The 19,600-nt window shown below is 53.7% G+C and overlaps 1 protein-coding gene across 1 annotated transcript in view; it reads left to right on the forward strand.

Annotated features, from left to right (window-relative positions):
- LOC119929852 (fibronectin type-III domain-containing protein 3A-like) overlaps window positions 1–19,600 on the forward strand; it is a 39,847-nt gene that overhangs the window by 6,855 nt on the left and 13,392 nt on the right. Inside the window, exons 2-8 of the mRNA XM_038748187.1 lie at window positions 3,530–3,668; window positions 4,127–4,202; window positions 6,127–6,203; window positions 9,054–9,315; window positions 10,063–10,341; window positions 14,711–14,766; window positions 18,243–18,400. Coding sequence (XP_038604115.1) covers window positions 3,573–3,668; window positions 4,127–4,202; window positions 6,127–6,203; window positions 9,054–9,315; window positions 10,063–10,341; window positions 14,711–14,766; window positions 18,243–18,400 — 1,004 coding nt within the window. The 5' untranslated portion in view covers window positions 3,530–3,572. The remainder of the gene's footprint in view (window positions 1–3,529; window positions 3,669–4,126; window positions 4,203–6,126; window positions 6,204–9,053; window positions 9,316–10,062; window positions 10,342–14,710; window positions 14,767–18,242; window positions 18,401–19,600) is intronic.

Consider the following 19,600-nt stretch of genomic DNA (forward strand, 5'->3'; position numbering starts at 1 on the left):
TGCACACAGTAAGCGCTCAATAAATACGATTGATGATGATGAAGTGCCAGAGTTTGGTTCCTGAAAATGAAGGAACTGATATAATAATAATAATAATGGCATGTATTAAGCGCTTACTATGTGCAAAGCACGGTTCTAAGCGCTGGGGAGGTTACAGGGTGATCAGGTTGTCCCACGGGAGGCTCACAGTCTTAATCCCTATTTTACAGATGAGGTAACTGAGGCACAGAGAAGTTGTGACTTGCCCAAAGTCACACAGCTGACAATTGGCGGAGCCAGGACTTGAACCCATGACCTCTGACTCCAAAGCCCGGGCTCTTTCCACTGAGCCACACTGCTTCTCTGTGCTTCTGTGCTATTTTCATGGAGGTGCTGGATTTGTATCTGTAAGAATTCATTACAGATCTCTTTCTGAGCATTCGGGAGGACTCGAGCCTGACCCTAACTGCGACCTCAGGAAGCGGGCAAGCAAGGAGATGGGGACAAGTAAGTGGGCAAGCAGTGCCCTTGTTGCAAACAGCCCCTGTTGCCCTAGTTCCCGGTACCCTAGAAAGGACAACCTGGTCCTGGGCACTCTTTGCATCTCGCTGCCCACGAAGTCTCACTGCCGGACGCGGGGGTGGAGCCTTAGACAAGCAGTTGAGGTTTACAGTTCTGTCTAGAAATTGGCGCCTAGGAGTCATGTGATCCCGTGGCCTTGGCCCGGAGCTAGACTTCGCAGGGGTTTCTCAGTTTGCAAAGGTGATCGGAGGCTGGAAGTCTGACGTAGTTGTTGAAAAAGCCCTAGAATTGCCCACGGTTGCTCCGGCCCAGGCCCGGTTCTCTGAAGAGGGAATTTCGGGAAGGGGCAGTCGTCTGGGGGGGCCCCCGGAGTCTATCGTTTCGACCACCACGGAAGAGGGTGTCTAGTGCTGAGGGCCCTGCCTCGGTGTGCTCCATGGGAGGGCACCCACAATGGACAGCCGGTGGGAGACTGCGGGAGTCGGCCAGTGAGAATTTGTCTCTTCCCGGACTGCAGCTATTGTCGGCTCTTTGTCCCCTGGAGAATCGGGGGCAAAGAGAAGTAGCATGGCCTAGCGAATAGAGCCTGGGCCTGGGCACCAGAAGAACCTGAGATCTAATCCCCACTCTGCCACTTGTCTGCTGTGTAACCTTGGACAAGTCACTTCACTTCTCCGTGCCTCATTTACTTCATCGGCAAAATGGGAATTGAGACCGTGAGCCCCTTGTGGTACAGGGACTGTCCAGTCCGATTTGCTCGTATACATTCCAGTGCTTAGAATGGTGTCTGCCACATAGTGAGAGCTTAACAAAGAATATTGTTATTGTAATTATTATCTATGAGAGAGAAGCCCATATAGGATCGATGTGAAGAGTTGATTTTTGTTCCTGTAAGCACCTGTAGTAGGGGTTCTCTGTCGTGCTGGCCATGGTCTGGGCCATCCAGGGCTGTGCCCTTCAGCCCTGGATGAAGACAGGGACAGTGAGGAGTGAGATTAGGGATCATCCCACAGCCTATTCTTACTGCTCTGGGGCTTCTGGCCCTCGGCGATGGCCGGCCTCCAGTGGAATTGGCTCAATGTCAGGATCTTTCCAGAAGTGTTGTGGGGATGAGGGTAGGTTGTATGCCCAGTGCTTAAGGGGTACAGATCTGAGAGCCCAAGAGGCACAGACAGATGATAAGGGAAATTGAGGGCATAGATAGAGAAGGTCTCCTGGAGGAGATGTGATTTTAGTTGACCTTTGTAGGTGGAGGGAGTTCCAGGCCCAAGGGAGGCCATGGGCAAGGGGGCAGTGATGAAACAGATGCCATTCATATAGGAGCAAGTAGTTTGGTGTTAGAAGAGTGAAGTGTATAGATTGGGGTGTAGACGACTAGTGCGGTAAGGTAGGCTGGGGAGAGCTTGATTGATGCCTTAAAACCAACGGTAAGGAGCTTCATTCATTCAATTCAGTTGTATTTATTGAGCAGTTACTGTGTGCATTCTGTACGAAGCTGAGGTGGACAGACAACCACTCGAGGTTCTTGAGTGGGGAGACTGAGTGGTTTTTTTGTTCGGTTTTTTTTTCTGCTTTTTTTTTTTTAAGAATGACCTGGGCAGCGGAGCGGAGTATGGACTAGAGCGGAGGGAGACAAGTGGTCAGTGAGGAGGCTGAAGCAGCAGTCAGGATGGGAAATAAGTACTTGGATCAGCGAAGTAACAGTTTGAATGGAGAGGAAAGGGCAGTTTCCAGAGATGGTGTTTCCCCCTCAGAGCCAGAGCCAACAGGGGAGTTTTGCAATCAGACAGTCTCTGGGCTCCGGCGGCAGCCCGTCCCTCCCCTCCGCCCCCGCCAATCTGCCCAAAAGTGGAAGGGACTGTGTCTCAGCGTGCCATGCCGCCCCCTGAGAGGGGCCTAGTGATGCCTAACGCAGACAGTCCTGCTGCTTCCCACCCCCGCCTGGCTGGCTTGGTGGACCGCACCCATAGATTATTGTCGTTGTCGTTGTTGTTCACTTAGCTTTTACTTCTTGCCTGTGCTTTATCCCTGGTTTCTGGAAGAAGGTGGAAAAACAGCCCTTGTCCCTTACCAAGCCCATCTGAGGGTCACCGTTGATGATGGCTCACCCAGTGGGTGAAGATGACGTGTTCCCTTCTGCAGTCAAGGCCTCAGAGATGTCTGGCTCTGGGACCACAGGCTGTGCCTGTCCTCCCCCTGCCAGACATCTCACCGTGCAGGCCGCTGGGCATGTGTTTGGGTGGTTGGCTGGGTGGGTGGCCGGGGTTGGGCCAGACAGTGTGCATGGTTCAGTGTCAACCATTTACCATCTCCTCTTCCTGTTCTGTTGCACACCAACCACATGCAAGGGAGACAGCTGCCTCGGCCTACCTCCCTACTGGCAAAGGTCCCCTGGTTCTACCCCCCCACTGCCTCCCAGCTGGTGGGGCTGCCACCATGGGCCTTGCCAGGGGTTGTGACAGCTTCAGTGACCCAGGTGATTGCTGGTCTGAGGCTCTACTCCCTGGCGGGCGGCCCTGGATGGAGCCTGTTTGCCTTCTCCTCCACAGCCTCAGCCAAATGTGGCCTGTGGAAACCCCGCTCCCACATGGGGAAGCATCCCTTCATCCTTGTCCTGTTCCTGACCTAGTTACTCCTCCTCTTCACCATCGCCTGAAACCTGGCTCTCCCCAAACGATACGATCTCCCCTGCTGCTCTCTCCAGAGGGGCCCTGAGCTTCACCCACTCCCCCAGACTCACTGGGAAAGGAGGTGTTGGCTTCCTTCTCACTCCACAGTGCCGCTTTCGCACCATACCTCCTCCCCCATCCCTTTCTTTTCCTTCAAAGCCCATGTCATTTGCCTGTACCACCCATTCCAAACGGTCTTCTACCACCCCCCAGGCCCTACCTCCAGTTATTTTGATTCCTACTTCAAAAACCACTCCTCAGTCCCCTCTGTTCCCGTCCCCTTTTTCCCGGCTCCCCCGTGGGAAAAGATACCCAGAGTGTGGATTTAAAGGCTCGTTTTCCGGCTTTCCCCCTGCCAGGTTTGTCCGTGAGAGACCCAGTCAATGCGTGGCCCCCTTGGACATGATGGCTGACCAGCCTCCTCCACTGGAGGCCACCCCCATGCTGAGCGAAGTGCCTCTTCTCTCCGCCATGGTCAACGGAGACAGCATTCAGCAGGTGAGGGCACCAGGCGGACTCTGACTGGCCGAGCTTGTTCCCTTCCACTGGGGCGGAAGGGAAAACGGGATCCCGGCTCCGTTCCTTGTCAGCTGTGTGACTTTGGGCAAGCCACTTAACTTCTCTGTCAGTTACTGGGGATTTCAAATGGGGATTAAGACTGTGAGCCCCGTGCGGGACAGCCTGATTCCCTTGTATCTTCCCCAGCGCTTAGAACAGTGCTTGGTACATAGTAAGCTCTTAACAAATGCCGTCATTATTATTATTATTATTGTTATTATTATGTGCTGGGGGCCGTGGGAGTGTAAGTGTGAGACCCCTGCCCTAAGACTGCTCTGTCTCCGAACTGATGGCCTAGAGGGAACCCTCTCCGTCCCCCCTTATACCCCTGGACTCTCTCAGACCAGGCAGTTGCTCCTCCAGAGACCAACCTGTTCTTCTCCCCTGTCTCTCCGCAGGTGATATTGGTGCAGGTGAACCCAGGAGAGACCTTCACCATCCGAACCGAAGATGGGCACATCCAGTGTATCCAAGGTAATGCCAAAGAGAACTGAGTGTGCGGTTGTTGAGTAGTGTGTGTGTGCGTGCGTGCACATGCATGTGTATAGAGAAACTCCCATCAGCAACACATTGGCGGGTTTCTGTGGCCCCACAAAGCTGGTTTGATCCCTTTTGAGTTTTTTGCTTTTTGTATTTTTAAATGGTATTTAAGTGCTCATTATGTGCCAGACACTGTTCTAAGCTTTAGGGTAGCTATAAAGTAATCAGGTTGGACAAAGTCCCTGCCCCACATGAGGCTGACAGCCTTAATCCCCATTTTACAGGTGAGGCAACTGAGGCACAGAGAAGTTGTGACTTGCCTAGGGTCACACAACAGACAGGTGGAGGAACTGGGATTAGAACCCAGGTCCTCCTGATTCCCAGGCCCATGCTCTGTCCACTGTGCCACACTGCTTCTTGATTAATAGTAATAATAATTATGGCATTTATTAAGCGCTTACTCTGTGCAAAGCACTGTTCTAAGCGCTGGGGGGGGGATACAAGGTGATCAGGTTGTCCCATGTGGGGCTCACAGTCTTCATCCCCATTTTACAGATGAGGGAACTGAGGCTTAGAGAAGTTAAGTGACTTGCCTAAGGTCACACAGCAGACATGTGGCAGAGCCGGGATTTGAGCCCATGACCTCTGACTCCAAAGCCCGTGCTCTTTCCACTGAGCCAGGCTGCTGATTGTGTCGTGTCTGGGAGTTACTCCCAGGCTGGACATGGTCCCTCTTTGGGAGCAAGAGGCAGCAGGTGCCTGGGATGGGATGATACTTCCCTGCCCCTTGAGGCATGTTTCCTTTCCGCGGTCTGGGCCGGAGACCCAGCATGGGAGCCTGCTGCCTTCTTTCTGGACCCCCTGATTCTCCAGTGAGCATCTACAAACACGCCCTCCATCCCAACTCCAGGTAACATAGGGGTGGAAGTAGATGTGTTTGCTGAGGGCTGCGCTGGTCCTTAGCGAGAGGTGATGGACAATGGGGATGGTGAGAGTAGGAGTAAGTCTGCCCTGGCTCTGCCTCAGGGTCGGATCCCCGCTCCCAGGTGGGCCATCAGCCGGTGGCAACTTTTCTGTCGTTGGCCTGAAGTACTCTGGGATCTTGGAAATGCATGGGGCCGTTTTCATTTTTGCAGGAGGCACGGCATGGTTTCAGCCGGACAGTGCTGTTTTGGGAAAGCCAGTGTGTGTCAGAAGAATGGATCAATCAATCAATCGTATTTATTGAGCGCTTACTGTGTTTAGAGCACTGTACTAAGCGCTTGGGAAGTACAAGCTGGCAACATATAGAGACGGTCCCTACCCAACAGTGGACTCACAGTCTAGAAGATGTATGGATGCAGAGCAGTGCCATTTAAAATTTACTGTGAAATAGGTATGCAGTAGATGTTAGGGAAGCAGCATGACTTAGTTGAAAGAGCACGGGCCTGGGAGACAGAGGACCTGGGATCTTGCTTTGTGATCATGGGCAAGTCACTTCACTTCTCCGAGCCTCAGTTCCCTCATCTGTAAAATGGAGATTTACCCTTTTCTCCCTGTTACTTAAACTGTGAGCCCCATGTGGGACGGGGACTGTGTCTGACCAGATTAACTTCTTCATACACCAGAGCTTAAAACAGGGTTTGACACACAGTAAGCATTTAACACATGCCGTTAAAAAAAATTCAAGAATTCTCTTCATTCTCCCTACTTTGGGCCCTAAATTTTCCCACCCTATAAAAATACAGTCGTGTTAGTTGGTGGTTATTTACTGAATTCTTGCTAGCTCTGATGAGGTGTGTGTTGTTAATAACATTAGCAATAATTCATTCATTCAGTCTTTTTTATTGAGCGCTTACTGTGTGCAGAGCACTGTACTAAGCACTTGGGAAGTACAAGTATAATGCTACTTATATTAATACTGCTTATACTTCTTTAGGACCAGCCCATGTTCCCATGATGTCACCAAATGGTTCTATGCCTCCAATTTTTGTTCCTCCCGGTTATGTATCTCAGGTATGTCCGTGGGTGAGGCCAAGCTGTTATGTGTCGTTGTGTGTTGAGGCGGCACGCAGACAGGAGAGCCTAGGGGTCTGAGTGTGAGGCTGCTGTGGATGCCCCCCTTTCCCCACCAAGCGTCTAGGCTCCAAACTGTTCCCCTGGTCCGGAGAATTTGGGTCACTGCCGGCCAACTCCAGACCACAACACCTGGCCCAGCAGCGACACGGTGACCCAGTTTTCCCTTTGGGCCAGCAAGTGGCCAGAGAGTCTGTCCTGTTCCGTCCTGCCCTGCCCTTAGAGCCTCTCCCCACCCTCTGCCATGGGCTTCAGAGTCCCTGTGGAGGCAGCGGAGGTGGGGATGAGTGAGGGGCTGTTGCCAACACCAGGCCAGTGGTGTTGTCTCCTTCCAGTCCCTCCTTCTCTTTCCCTTCTCCCCTATCTCTACTCCTTCCCTCTTATTCTCCCTTCTCCCCTCCCTACCTTCCCTCCATTCTCCCCCGCTTCCTCTCCTCCCTTTCTCTCCTTCTCCAGCTCTGCCATTATCATGGCCGTGGCATTGGCCTGCACTGTCACCCTGGGTCATTTAGTAATGTTTGTTGAACACCTGTGGTGTGCTGAGCGTCGTGCACAGAGCACGGTAAAGTAGGCACAACCCCTGCTCTTGAAGAATGTACAACGTTCTGGGCAAAGATTTGCCCTAAGCATTTGGGAGTAATGGAGTGAGCAGACAATCTCCAACCTCAATGAGCTTATAGTATATTTACTGAAAGTCGCTGAATGCAGAGTGCTTTACTGAGCACTTGGGAGAGTACAGTGGAGTAAGTAGGCACGATCCCTGCCCTGAGCGGAGACTCAGGCCTTACAGTGGCACTGGTGCCGCCGATGCCCCCTCCTCATCCCCAGCCCCTCCCAACCCGCTCCCAGTGCCCTGCACTGGACAAGACGTTGGCAGAGGACCACACAGCCTAGAAGTCACAGGGGGTGAGATTAATCAGGGAAGGCTTCCAGGAGGAGAGAGTTTGTAGGAAACTTGGAAGGGTGGAGGTCTTGGGGTCCGGCCGATGTGGGGAGGGAAGGCGTTCCAAGCCAGGAGCGCAGCATGAGTGAGGGGACAGAGGCGGGGGAATCGACAGTGAGGCCCGATGAGAAAGTGAGCTGGGGCAAAATGCTAGCTGGGGAGCGCCGGTGAAGAGAGAAGACCTGTAGGATGGGGAGAGGGCTGGTGGCAAGTGAAATCCAATAGCAGCAGTCCAAGCACTGAGGACCATGGACTGCCCACGGTTGGCCCTCCCCCAAATCACATTTGATTGATTCCCTGCTAGATTGGAAGGTCCTTGAGAGCAGGGGTCAGGTATGTGAAACCTCTTATATGCTCCCAAGCATTCAGTACAGTGCTGTGCCCCAGTAGGCACTCAGTCAGTCCCCTCCCTAACACAGAGTAATGGGGAAGGTTGTGGCTGAGGGGAGAAGCCAAGGGCAGATGTGCTGAGGGTCGATTTCTTCAAGAAGAGGAAACAATCTCCCCTCCCCCCCACTACCACCTGAAGATCAGTTAGAAAAGAAGGTGGCTGGAGGGCAAGCGAGGATGAGAGGAGGAGGAAGGGGAAGAGCCATTTTGGTGTAAGTTGTCAGAACATTTGGAGACTTGAGGGCAAACGTATATGTTGGGGATGGGGTGTGGATGGAAGAGCTGGATGGGGGCAGAGCAGTGGCCTGGTGCCTTCTGGTGCCAGGACCAGAGAGAGGTTGCCAGCAGCCCGTTACCACCCAGAGATGAGGCAGGCAGCTGCCCACGGGTCCATCTTGAGCCGGGCCTGGAGAAATTCCTCAGCTCCTTCATTCATTGTCGTATTTATTCACCACACCTGCTCTCCTGAGACTATCTCCAGGACTGGTCTTGGCCCATCTCACTTTGAGGTGAACTGGAGGGCACGGACATCCCAGGGATCCGGTCCATTTTCGCCATCGTCCCCCAGCAGACTCATTTCTTCCTTCTCCTCCCTCCCCTCCTCCTCCTCTTCTTTGGCTTTCTCTGAGGTCATCTCACTGTGTCTCGTAATCCAGAGCAGGGCAATCTGCCGTAGGGCCCAACAGCCACTTCCGCATCCAGAGCTCCAGTGTTGCTCAACAGGAAATGCTAAGTTTTTGGTTTGGTTTTTCAGAATGCTCCCCAGATGGGGAGCGGGGAGGGTTTCAGAGGAACTTTTGGAACCAGGCCAGCATTCCCTCCATGAATTGGCAATCCCTCTGGAGCAGTGAGAGATCCCGGGAGAGGCTGGGTCTGGGATTCCCCCTAACAGGCAGTGGCTTTGAATTGAACCCCTCCTGGGGATCGCCGACTGACCCGCTTGCTTGTGGCCAGAGGTCCAGGTTACAGGAAGGCTGAATGTCCTAAGCTGTTTTCACTCAGAGGCATTTGAAGAGATCTAAGGGAAGGGCTTTGGTACTTTTCTCTGCGGCTCCCGGGCCGGGGAAACAATCACAGGCAGCTTGGGAGCCAGATGTCTGCCTTGGTCTTGCAGCCCTGCTGTCATTCTGGAACATGCTGGTGTCCTCCCTTTTGCTGGCATCCCCGCCCCAGTCCTCTCTGTTCCACTATTTCCCAGTTCCCAGTTGGCACGGCTTTTGCCTTTTGCCCTCAATCAGTAGCTCCTCTGGCTTCTAGGCTCCCTCTGCAGTTCAGAGTTCCGGCTCTTTTGTGCTGCCGACCTGCCCGCACTGGGCCTGGGGGTGGTTTCCGAGCAGGGGTGAGGGCGCCTGCCTGTCGGGCCTGACCACGATCTTGGGCCTAGGCCCTGAGTGGGCGTGGAGAAGGAGGGACGGCGGGCCCACCCTCGGTCACGTCTGTTTCTTTATCCGTCACAGGTGGTGGAAGAAAACGGAGTTCGGAAAGTGGTCGTCTTGCCCCATTCGGCCGACTTCCACCCTTCGCTGCACCCCCCGCCGCCTCCTCCCCCTCCGCCTCCGCACGTGCCCCACTACATGCACCCCCACCCCGCCTTGCTTCCCCACCCGCCTCACCCTGTGTACCCCCCAGTTCCAGGAGCCGGAGAGCTCCCGCCCCAGTTTCTCCACCAGCACCCGCCGCCCCCGCCGCCGCCCCCGTCCCATGTTTACCAAGAGCAAGGTAAAGGGGGGCTGCACTTCCCCGGAGGGAGGGGTGGCATGGGAGCCCTGGGGCAGAAGGGATAGCAAGGGGTCATTCAGTGAACATCCCCAGGTTGGTTGAGGGGGTCAAGACTTTCTGGGGTGGGCCAGGTGGTCCATTCCGTCAGTCAGTCATATTTATTGAGCGCTTACTGTGTGCAGAGCACTGTACTAAGCGCTTGGGAAGTACAAGTTGGCAACATATAGAGACAGTCCCTACCCAACAGTGGGCTCACAGTCTAGCCCCTCCACTGACCTGGCAATCTGGGCTGCCAGATCTGTGGCTGTTGGAGAGCAGGCAGGCTGGCCCACCTGGAAGGCCTACTGTCGTACCCCTGGACATGCCCACTGCCCTCGGACTTTCGGGTCCCGGGACGAGGCCAGTCTTTCTGAATCTTGTTGCCTGGCTGGGACACCTTTCCAAGATTCACTGACACTCCTCTCCTTGGGAGTCTTCAAGCTGCTGGGGGAAATGGACCACCGCCTTTGAAAAGTCTGGATGTGAGCCCACTGTTGGGTAGGGACTGTCTCTATATGTTGCCAACTTGTACTTCCCAAGCGCTTAGTACAGTGCTCTGCACACAGTAAGCGCTCAGTAAATACGATTGATTGATTGGATGTCGAAACCGGAGTGGAACTTGGTTCCAAAATGGTTCGGCTCCGATCGTGATTTGTTGGATTGCTTGGCCGTTTGCGGCTCACCTGCCCTCGCATTGGTTTGTTGTAGAGTCCCGGGGCCATGGAAGGATAAACTTTATTCAGAGAGACGAAAGAACTGTTAAGATGCAAGAGCATCTGAAGAAAAGACTGAAAGAACGGCAGGCTGGCGGGCCCAGTGGAAGCCAAGTGAACAGCCCGCCATCCTCCCCGCACAAGGGCCCCGGTCCCTGCGGAGCAAATTCTCTAAACGGCTGCGGGAAGGACCCATCCACCATGGCGGGGCCAGCCAAGCACAAGCTGGCAGCCAGGACAAGGGGCGGCCCACCCACAGAGGTGGGCGTCACAGGTAAGGCTTAGGGTTTTGCAGGCAGGTGACTGAGCCTCCTCCTCCCCCATCCCCCCCACCTTATCTCCTTCCCCTCCCCACAGCACCTGTATATGTGTTTGTACATATTTATTACTCTATTTTACTTGTACAGATTCATTCTATTCATTTTATTTTGTTAATACGTTTTGTTGTCTGTCTCCCCCCTTCTAGACTGTGAGCCCGCTGTTGGGTAGGGACCGTCTCTATATGTTGCCAACTTGTACTTCGCAAGCGCTTAGTACAGTGCTCGGCACACAGTAAGCGCTCAATAAATACGATTGAATGAATGAATGAAAGGTGGGGCCTCGGGGGTCCCCCGTCCATTGGAGGCAGAGACCGAACCTAAGCCTGGACTGTGGCACGGTAGCCAACTAGCCCGGGGATACCGGCTCTAGATCTGAGCCTTTGCAGGGCCGCTGCCCCCCCATTTCTACCACTTGCCGTCGAGAACCTATCTCTCCCCTGGTGCCCCATGCCCACCTCCTTGAGCTTAGGCTGTGACAGGAGACCCTCATGATAGACAGCACCAGACTTTTCGTGGTGGGTGAGGGCAGAGGGCAGCCCTAGAATCAGGCAGTAGGTGGAGGTGACTCATCCCAGGAGGTTTTCCCGGTCCTCTCCCCCTTCCACCAGTGCCACTCTGATCTCCCAGATGGCAGGGCCAACCCACTGGCCCGCAGTCTTCGCTGGCTATGCCCATCCTCACCAGGGAGGCCGGGACAGTTGAGTTTTTCGTTGTCATCCATAGAAATGCCAAGATAGCTGTTTTCCCATTCAAAACGATCACTGATTGAGCCTGCCAAACCCATTACAGAGACATAGACCCTGTCTTTCTCGGGCATTCTCCCTGGGGTCCTGGGCCAGCTTGAGGTGTAGACCCTTGTGTTTCTTCCCCAATAGGCTCAGCACGTTTATTGTTGACATCTGAGTCTCTGCTCACACCTGCCAAGGCCTTAGGGTTTGTCTGATCAGTGACATGGCACTGACCAGTGTGACCTGTTGCCCACTGCCGCTCTGGTTAGCCTGAGCTGCCTCTCTCATTATCCCACTGGCAAAGGTGCAATTTCCACTGCTTCTTCTCAGGAAACTATTCTATCGGAGCCCTTCTCGATCTGGCCGAGGCGCCTGCTCCCACCTGTGTCCCTTCATTCTTGGGAAATGATTCTTCTTTGTTCTGAGGGATTGCATTTGTCCAACTCTGTATTCCTAACCAGTTAAATCCCACCCACCCCTTCAGTCATTGCTCTGCTTCTTTGTCTCTTACTATTCCATCCTGCATTTGTGTGTCACCACCCCCCCCTTATTTTTCCCTCCCTTACCTGTCGTCCTCTTTCTTTTTGGCTCCTTCACCAGCTCTTTTGGACACAGGCCAGGGGATTGTTCGAGGAGGCGAGGTGGGCTGGGCGGTCAGCCGGCGGTCCAGAGTTGGGCAGGGAAACGTTGGTCACCAGGGTGGACATAGTAGCCGGGTGTGGGGCTTGGGGGGACGATGACAGGTGCCATCAGGGAGAGCTGAAAGAGCAGCCGAGGCCCCCCCCCGCCACCCACTCTACACCAGACACCAATGCTGAGAAATCATTTGCAGTGGTCCTGGACTCATCCGTGTAATGCAGAGCAGCTGTGGATGTGTTGCCAGACTCCTGTCCTTTCTCCCCTGAAACTGTCCACAAGATGCAGCCTTTCGCTCTGCATGGTTGTTCCCTCACTGCCACTCATCCCCAACGCCTCTGCCCCACCTTCCGTTCTTGTTATAATTATGGTATTTGTTAAGCAGTTAGTACGTGCCAGGCACTCTCGATGGAGGATGTGTGGGGCTTCCCCTCCAACAGAGGACCGGTATCAGTGCTGAGACCTCGGGAGAAGCCCCGTGCGGAGAACTGGATTCTAGCTCAGGTGTTTGTCACCATGCCACTCCTGCTCTGGTTCTCACCCGTCTGTGTTCCCGGTGGGGCCCAGGGTGCAAGATGTGGGGACGGGGGCAGAAGAGCGGCACATGAAGATGTCTAACGTGTCGTGCTTACCGATGGCTGCCGTGTCGGCAGCACAGTTCCGTAACTGGGCTTTAGTATTATGACCCGGCAGGCGGTGGTTGCAGTTCTCATTGCCCAAATCTGCCAGCTTTTGTTCAGGATTCCCAGTGGGCTTGCCCACCTCTTGAAACTCCCTGGGTGATTCCCCTGTCAGGATCAGAAACCTACCCCGGCAGTCAGAGCTGTGACATAGATGCCCCAGTTTCCGGAGCCAGGCTTACTCCCAGCAGGTGTGAGATCGACCTGAGAGACCCAGCTCACAGTCGAGTGAGCCCACTCTTCTAGACTGTGAGCCCACTGTTGGGTAGGGACTTGCCAACTTGTACTTCCCAAGTGCTTAGTACAGTGCTCTGCACGCAGTAAGCGCTCAATAAATACGATTGATTTAGTGGGCGGCCATAGTGACCCAGCTGGCCGCGGTGCCGATTGGCTCCCTGCGTGTTCCTTCTCTGGCCGAGACCCTGAGTCCAGCTGGGATATTGGCTGTAAGACAAGGCTAGTGAGCTGGGCCAGAGACGCAGAGTGAGAGTGGACATCCCGTGACTTGCCGGAGTTGGTTTGTGTTGCCAATATCCACGTAGAGAGGGGCTGTTTGCTGGGCCTTCAACCACTCGGGAATCATAAGTTCACAGGCTCCTGGGTGACCGTTTCGACAGCAAGGACAGCAAACGAATAAGCTCGTATTTTGGTGAGAATGAGTCCTTCTGTTCTCGGAACAGAGTAAACACTTCCTGACCGAATGCGTATTCTCCCATGGCGATCAGATGGGACAGCTGCCTCAGCTCACCGCACCCGGCCCTGCCAGAGGCAGCTACAAAGTGTACGCTCTGAGCTGAGGGTTTATGAGATGAGGGGCTTAGTGCACCATCCCAAGCGGGTGCCCAGGAAATCCTAATTCAGTCAGCACAGTCCCTCTGCTCCTCACAGGGCTCACAGGCTGGGGGCGGAGAGCAGGGAGCTTCTCTTCACTTCACGGATGGGGAAATGGAGGCCCGGAGAGGTTGAGTGACCTGCCTGAGGCCACGTAGGTTGGGGACAGGCCTGAGACTAGAACCCGGGCTTCAATCAATCAATCAATCAATCAATCAATCGTATTTATTGAGCGCTTACTATGTGCAGAGCACTGTACTAAGCGCTTGGGAAGTACAAATTGGCATCACATAGAGACAGTCCCTACCCAACAGTGGGCTCACAGTCTAAAAGGGGGAGACAGAGAACAGAACCAAACATACCAACAAAATAAAATAAGTAGGCTAGAAATGTACAAGTAAAATAAATAAATAAATAAATAAATAGAGTAATGAATATGTACAACCATATATACATATATACAGGTGCTGTGGGGAAGGGAAGGAGGTAAGACGGGGGGATGGAGAGGGGGACGAGGGGGAGAGGAAAGAAGGGGCTCAGTCTGGGAAGGCCTCCTGGAGGAGGTGAGCTCTCAGCAGGGCCTTGCCCTGCCCATGCCAGTTTTCCAAAAGCCACTGAACAGCAGAATCCCTGAGGTGGATTTATCATTCTTATGGATCGAGTATCATGTGCAGAGGACTGCACCAAGTGCCTGGAGGAGTGCAATACAACAGAGCCAGTAGACACGTTCCATGCCCTAAACGAGCTTATTTGTGATGATGGTTCCGATTGGATTGGGGGTAAGCCAAGGGTTGGGGGGTCCCAGGGGCCAGGGATGGGCAGCCAGTTTGGCATTTGGCTGTGATAGGATCATCATCAATCGTATTGAGCGCTTACTATGTGCAAAGCACTGTACTAAGCGCTTGGGAAGTACAAATTGGCAACATATAGAGACAGTCCCTACCCAACAGTGGGCTCACAGTCTAAAAGGGGCTCACAGGATCCATGCGGCCCCCTCATCAGGCTTGATCTACCCACCCGGCAGCCCTCCCCTTAACTCCATCCTCAAGGCCGGAGGGAATCCCTGGACTGGGCCATTCATTCATTCATTCAATCATATTTATTGAGCGCTTACTGTGTGCAGAGCACTGTACTAAGCGCTTGGGAAATACAAGTTGGCCAGACTCAGCCACCGTGGTTTCCGGGAGAAACTGGAGGCACAGTGGAAGTCATCCGGGGAAGCAGCTAGATGTTGGCAGGCGGACCAGCCATGGGCAATCCAGGTGCCCCCTGGTTTTTCCTAGGGCATCTTTCAGGCTGAACTGTTCCTGAAATTCACCTGCCCACTGGAGCTGACTCCACCCCCATGGGAGCCAGGCCCAGTATTTTGGCCATGCGGCTCGGTAGAGCCGTTGGCCCTTGTCCCTTATCACTTCCTTGTAACATCTTCCCTTCTCAATCTTTCCTAGAGTTTGACATAGACGTGCAAAAGTCGCCAGATCTCCTAAGCATCAGTAAACCTCTAGTAAGTAGCTCGGTTGTCTTTTAAAGCCACCCTTCCTCCGGTTGCATGCTCTCTTCTTCCGGCATGAAACCTTTCTGCTGGAAGAGCTCTAATTTGGGATTGGATTTCACTTTTAAAATGACTTCTCGATCTTCGGCTCACCTTCCCCATTCCCCCTCCCGCCTCTGCACCGGCGTGCCTAGAGGTGGATGCCGCCTGGGTCAACCTGTATCGGTGGAGGTTAGAGATCAGGCCATCCTCAGTGGGTCTGCCAACCAAAGTAAGACTGACTAATGCCGAACCTCTTTCTCTGCCCTAGGGCTTTAATTTTGAAATAATTGTGGTGTCCGTTAAGCAATTTCTGTGTTCCAAGCACTGTATGCATTGTGGGGTGGGTAATAGTTTATGCAGATGGGGCCTAGTCCCTGTGTCCCACATGAGGCTCGCGGTCCAACGGGGAAGGAGAACGGGCATTGAATTTTACAGTTGAAGGAACCGAAGCCCAGAGGAGCGCAATGACTTGTCCAAGGTCACCCAGCAAGCAGGGGGTGGAGCTGGGATTAGAACCCAGGCCGTCTGACTCCCCAGGGTTGGGCTCTTTCCACAAGGTCCTGCTGCTTCTGCTGATGAATGCCTTCTGTCTTGCGGAGCGCTTGGCCATCATCTGTTACATTTCCTCTGTAAATGCTAACTAGTAATTATGTTGGAGTGTAGTTAGCAGCAGCCTGGAATGCAAATTGGAATTGATGAGCATTGTTAAATTAGATTAAAAGCCTCAGAGCTCCGTGTCCATAAATAAGCATTAATGATTCTTCTTTCCATTTGGGCTCACGCTCATTTCTCTTGGCCCCTGAGTGTTTTTCTTTGTTACCCCAGCTGCACTAGGTCTTCATTTTTTATTGTCTCATGGCTTCTTTCCCCCACGGCCCTTCCCCCCCATACCAAAGTTTATAAAATTGCTTCCTCCACAGTTACATTGCTTGGGGGTACAAGTTCAGAACTGTTAGCGCAAAAGTAAGTGTGTCCCTTGTGGGTCTGTAGCAAAGCTAGATTGCCTGTGCTGTGCCATTAGCTCTCTTTATTCTCTAGCAAGGGTATTTAAGTACGGGCTAGATGCCAGGTACTGGGCTAAACGCTGGGGTGGATGCCAGATAATCATATCAGACACAGTGCCCGTCCCACACTGGCTCCCAGCCTCTGAGGGAGAGTCGAGCTGTTACTCCCTCGTACAGATGGGAAGACAAGGGTCCAGGGAGGGAAAGGGACTTGGCCATGGCCTCAGAGCAGGCCGGGACAAGAACCTGAGTCTCCCGAGTCCCCGACCCAGGCTCTCCTCACTAGGTGACACTGCCTTTTGAGGTGCTTTTTGCCCCTCAGCTCCCTGGAGTGGGGTCTGTGTGTGGGCTTTGTTGGCCACGTGGCGTGGTGCAATTACATCCAGCCCTCAGAGACCGTCACCTTTCCTCTCGATCACATCTGCCTAGCAGGGCGCCAGGGCCCTCCCATTGTGGAGGGGGTGTTGGGGTGCTCCGGTAAAGGGGTACTGGGAGGCAGCAGCCACCGCTCAGTGTTCCCGCCCCCACCTACATGGCCCACCGAAACGGCTCCCTCACATTCCATCAGCTAGTGGTATTTATTGAGCACCTACTGTGCTCTGTTTTTTTGCAGATGAGATAACGGAGGCACAGAGAAGTTAAGTGACTTTCCCAATCACACAGCAGTCAAGTGGTGGAGCCAGGATTAGAACCCGTGACCTGTGCTTTATCCACTACACCAAACTGCTTCTTTAGCCGGTTTTTCCTCTTATCTCGCTTTACACTCCTTTTATGTCCCCATCCCCACGTAGGTGGGCCTCTTCTCCATCCAAAACACGCCTGGGCACCGCAAAGCCCTTGTGCACGCTCGCCCTATTGGCTGCGGGGTCTCTGGGGCCCGGGCTCCCACTGACCACCCCGTTGGCCGAGCCCCCCTCAGAAGCACCCCAGAGCCCAGCAGCTTCCACTCCAGAGTTGTCCTCAGAGGAATGGGCAGAGAAGCCTTCAGTCAGAGACGCTCCCCACTCCTCCCCTTTGCTCTCTTCCCTGTAGAGGGATACGGGGAAAGGCGGGAGCCCAGCCTCTGGCTGACTCTGCCAGGAGGAGAAAGCGGAAATGCCGACGGCAGTAAATGCTGGCAGTTCTCCCAGAAGAATCCCGCCGTTTGTTTCAGTTTCTGCTTATCCACGCGCCAGCTAGCCCTGGGGACTGGCGTCTGGACCGAGGAATTGTGCCCCAAAAGGGACCACGCCCTCGAAAGAAGCCTCAAGCTGAGGCGGGCCACTGTGATGGAGGAAGTCGGGCCCAGTGGCCCCAAGTTTGAGTCCCAGGGCTCTTCTGGCCCGCTGTGTGGTCTTGGGCAAGTCACTGAACCTCTCTGGCCCTCAGTTTCCTCCTGCGAGGAACTGTGTCCGATCCTATTATCCTGTATCTACCCTGCTGCTGAGCACAGTGTTTCACACCCAGGGAATACTGAATAAACCCCATCGTGGTTTTTGTTACTTGTGACAGCCTCCTGACGGGTAGGGGTACAGATGTCCAATAACTGTTTATTTTTCCCTCTGACGAGTTGCTTCCGCTGGCCGGGCCCCATGAGGGAGGAGGGGCCGAGAGATTACTTTGAGGAGGAGAAAGGGAGCAGGGTTAAAGCCAAACAAGAGAAGCAGCATGGCCTAATGGACAGAGCCCGGGCTTGAGAGTCAGAAGGACCTGAGTTCTAATCTCTGCTCCACCACTCGTCTGCTGTGTAACCTTGGGCAAGTCATTACACTTCTTGTGCCTCAGTTACCTCATCTGTAAAGTGGGGATTGACTGTGAGCCGCAGCGTGGCTCAGTGGAAGGAGCGCGGGCTTGGGAGTCAGGGGTCATGGGTTCGAATCCCGCCTCCCCCACCTGTCTGCTGTGTGACCTTGGGCAAGTCACTTCACTTCTCTGTGCCTGAGTTCCCTCATCTGTAAAATGGGGATTAAGACTGGGAGCCCCACATGGGACAACCTCATCTCCTTGTGTTCCTCCCAGCGCTTAGAACAGTGCTTTGCACATAGTAAGCGCTTAACAAATGCCAACATTATTATTATTATTATTACAGTGCACTGCACACAGTAAGCACTCAATAAATACGATTGAATGAATGACTGTCTAACCCGTATTTTTTTTTGTCTCTACCCCAGCACTTAGTACAGTACCTGGCACATAATAAGCACCTAACAAATACCACAATTGTCGTTGTTGTTGTGGCTTTTCAGGGCTGCTCCCGCCTGGGGTCATGCCTCAACACAGTGCCTGGCTGTCCAGATCAGCCGACCTTCCACTCTGGCCCGGGCTTCTCGGGACTGCCCAGTTCAACTGACCCTCCGTCCCAGGCTCCTCCTCCGGACTCTCCTCAAATCCCACTGGCCCCGTGTCGTGTCCTGGTTCTGCTTGAAGCGTTGAGAGGCTCAGTGCGTGTGTTGTCTCCACCAGGTCTCGGCCCTTCGGGCCCGGTCAGCTGTCCTGTCGTGGGTCCCCACAGTGAGGGTGCCCGGCGGAGATGGCCCCACCGGACGCCTCCCGGGAGCCCTCACGTTTGAAGTGGCACTGTCCATCAGTGGGAAGAACGGCAAATTCAAGTCGGTTTACGTGTGAGTGTTCCTTCCTGACTCTACCAAGCATCCCTGGGGACACGGTGGGGTTTCTGAGGGGTCGGAGCCGCAGTTCTGAGATGGACCGGCCGCTTCACGCTAGGTGGGAGGTCCGGGGAACCACGAGGCATCAGTCGGGTGGGCACAGTCACCCTTGGGACCCCATCAGCTCGAGAGCTTTTGGCGTCATTAGAAAGCAGCAAGGTGTGTCTGCAGCGGGCAGTTGGGATTAAGTTGGCTCAGACATCCAGCAGGCAAACTTGGACAGCCCCTTTCTCTGGTGGTCACTAAAGGTCTTGATTTGGTCATGGGTCACCTGGGCAGCTGGAATGTAAATTTTGACCATGAACATGGGCAAAGCAGAGACTTTAGATGAAGCGTGGACCTGGGACATGCCTGCAAATGCATATATATGCGCACACGTGTGTCATTAGTGCTCCCCAAGAAACATCAGCATGGTTTGGTTTTCCCACGTGTGAGTTTCAGACCAGGGTTCCTCACCTCCTGACAGAGGCCCCGTGAGCCTCTTGAACTTTCATTCAATCGTATTTATTGAGCGCCTACTGTGTGCAGAGCACTGTACTAAGCGCTTCTCTGTCAGCACCCAACCCCCACCCTTTCCCACCACCCTCAGTCTTCCCCGCTTGCTCTGTTACGAGGGGAAGTAGCCAGTGCCCCAACCATCTGCCTCATCTTTCAATCAGTCCATCCATCAGTAGTATTTATCAAGCTACCTCCTGGGGGCAGAGGGCTCAACAGTCCAATAGAGTGAGCAGAGGCAATACCTGCCTTGGAGAAGATTATGGTGCACTGTGTGCACTTGGAAAAGTACGATGAAGTTAGTAGACATGTTGCCTGCCCTTAAGCTTACAGTCCACCAGGCAAGACAGACGCCATCCTACAGGTGGTCGGATGGAGAGGAAGGACATGCTTTAAGGAATGGTGCCCCCAACTAACAGGGTTTGTAAGATATGTCACTTGCCTAGGCTGGGAGCAAAACTGTACCCCCAGGGACACATAACCCAAAAGGACAGCTGGGCTTCCCGATCTAGACCTCACTGATCCCAGGGTGGAGCCTATGGGCACAGGCAATCAATCACTTGTATTTATTGAGCACTTACTTTCATTCATTCATTCAGTCATATTTATTGAGCACTTACTTTGTAAGGAGCACTGTACTGAGCACTTAAGGCAGTTAGG

Source organism: Tachyglossus aculeatus, chromosome 6, assembly GCF_015852505.1.
Source record: "Tachyglossus aculeatus isolate mTacAcu1 chromosome 6, mTacAcu1.pri, whole genome shotgun sequence".
NCBI classification, from domain to species: domain Eukaryota; kingdom Metazoa; phylum Chordata; class Mammalia; order Monotremata; family Tachyglossidae; genus Tachyglossus; species Tachyglossus aculeatus.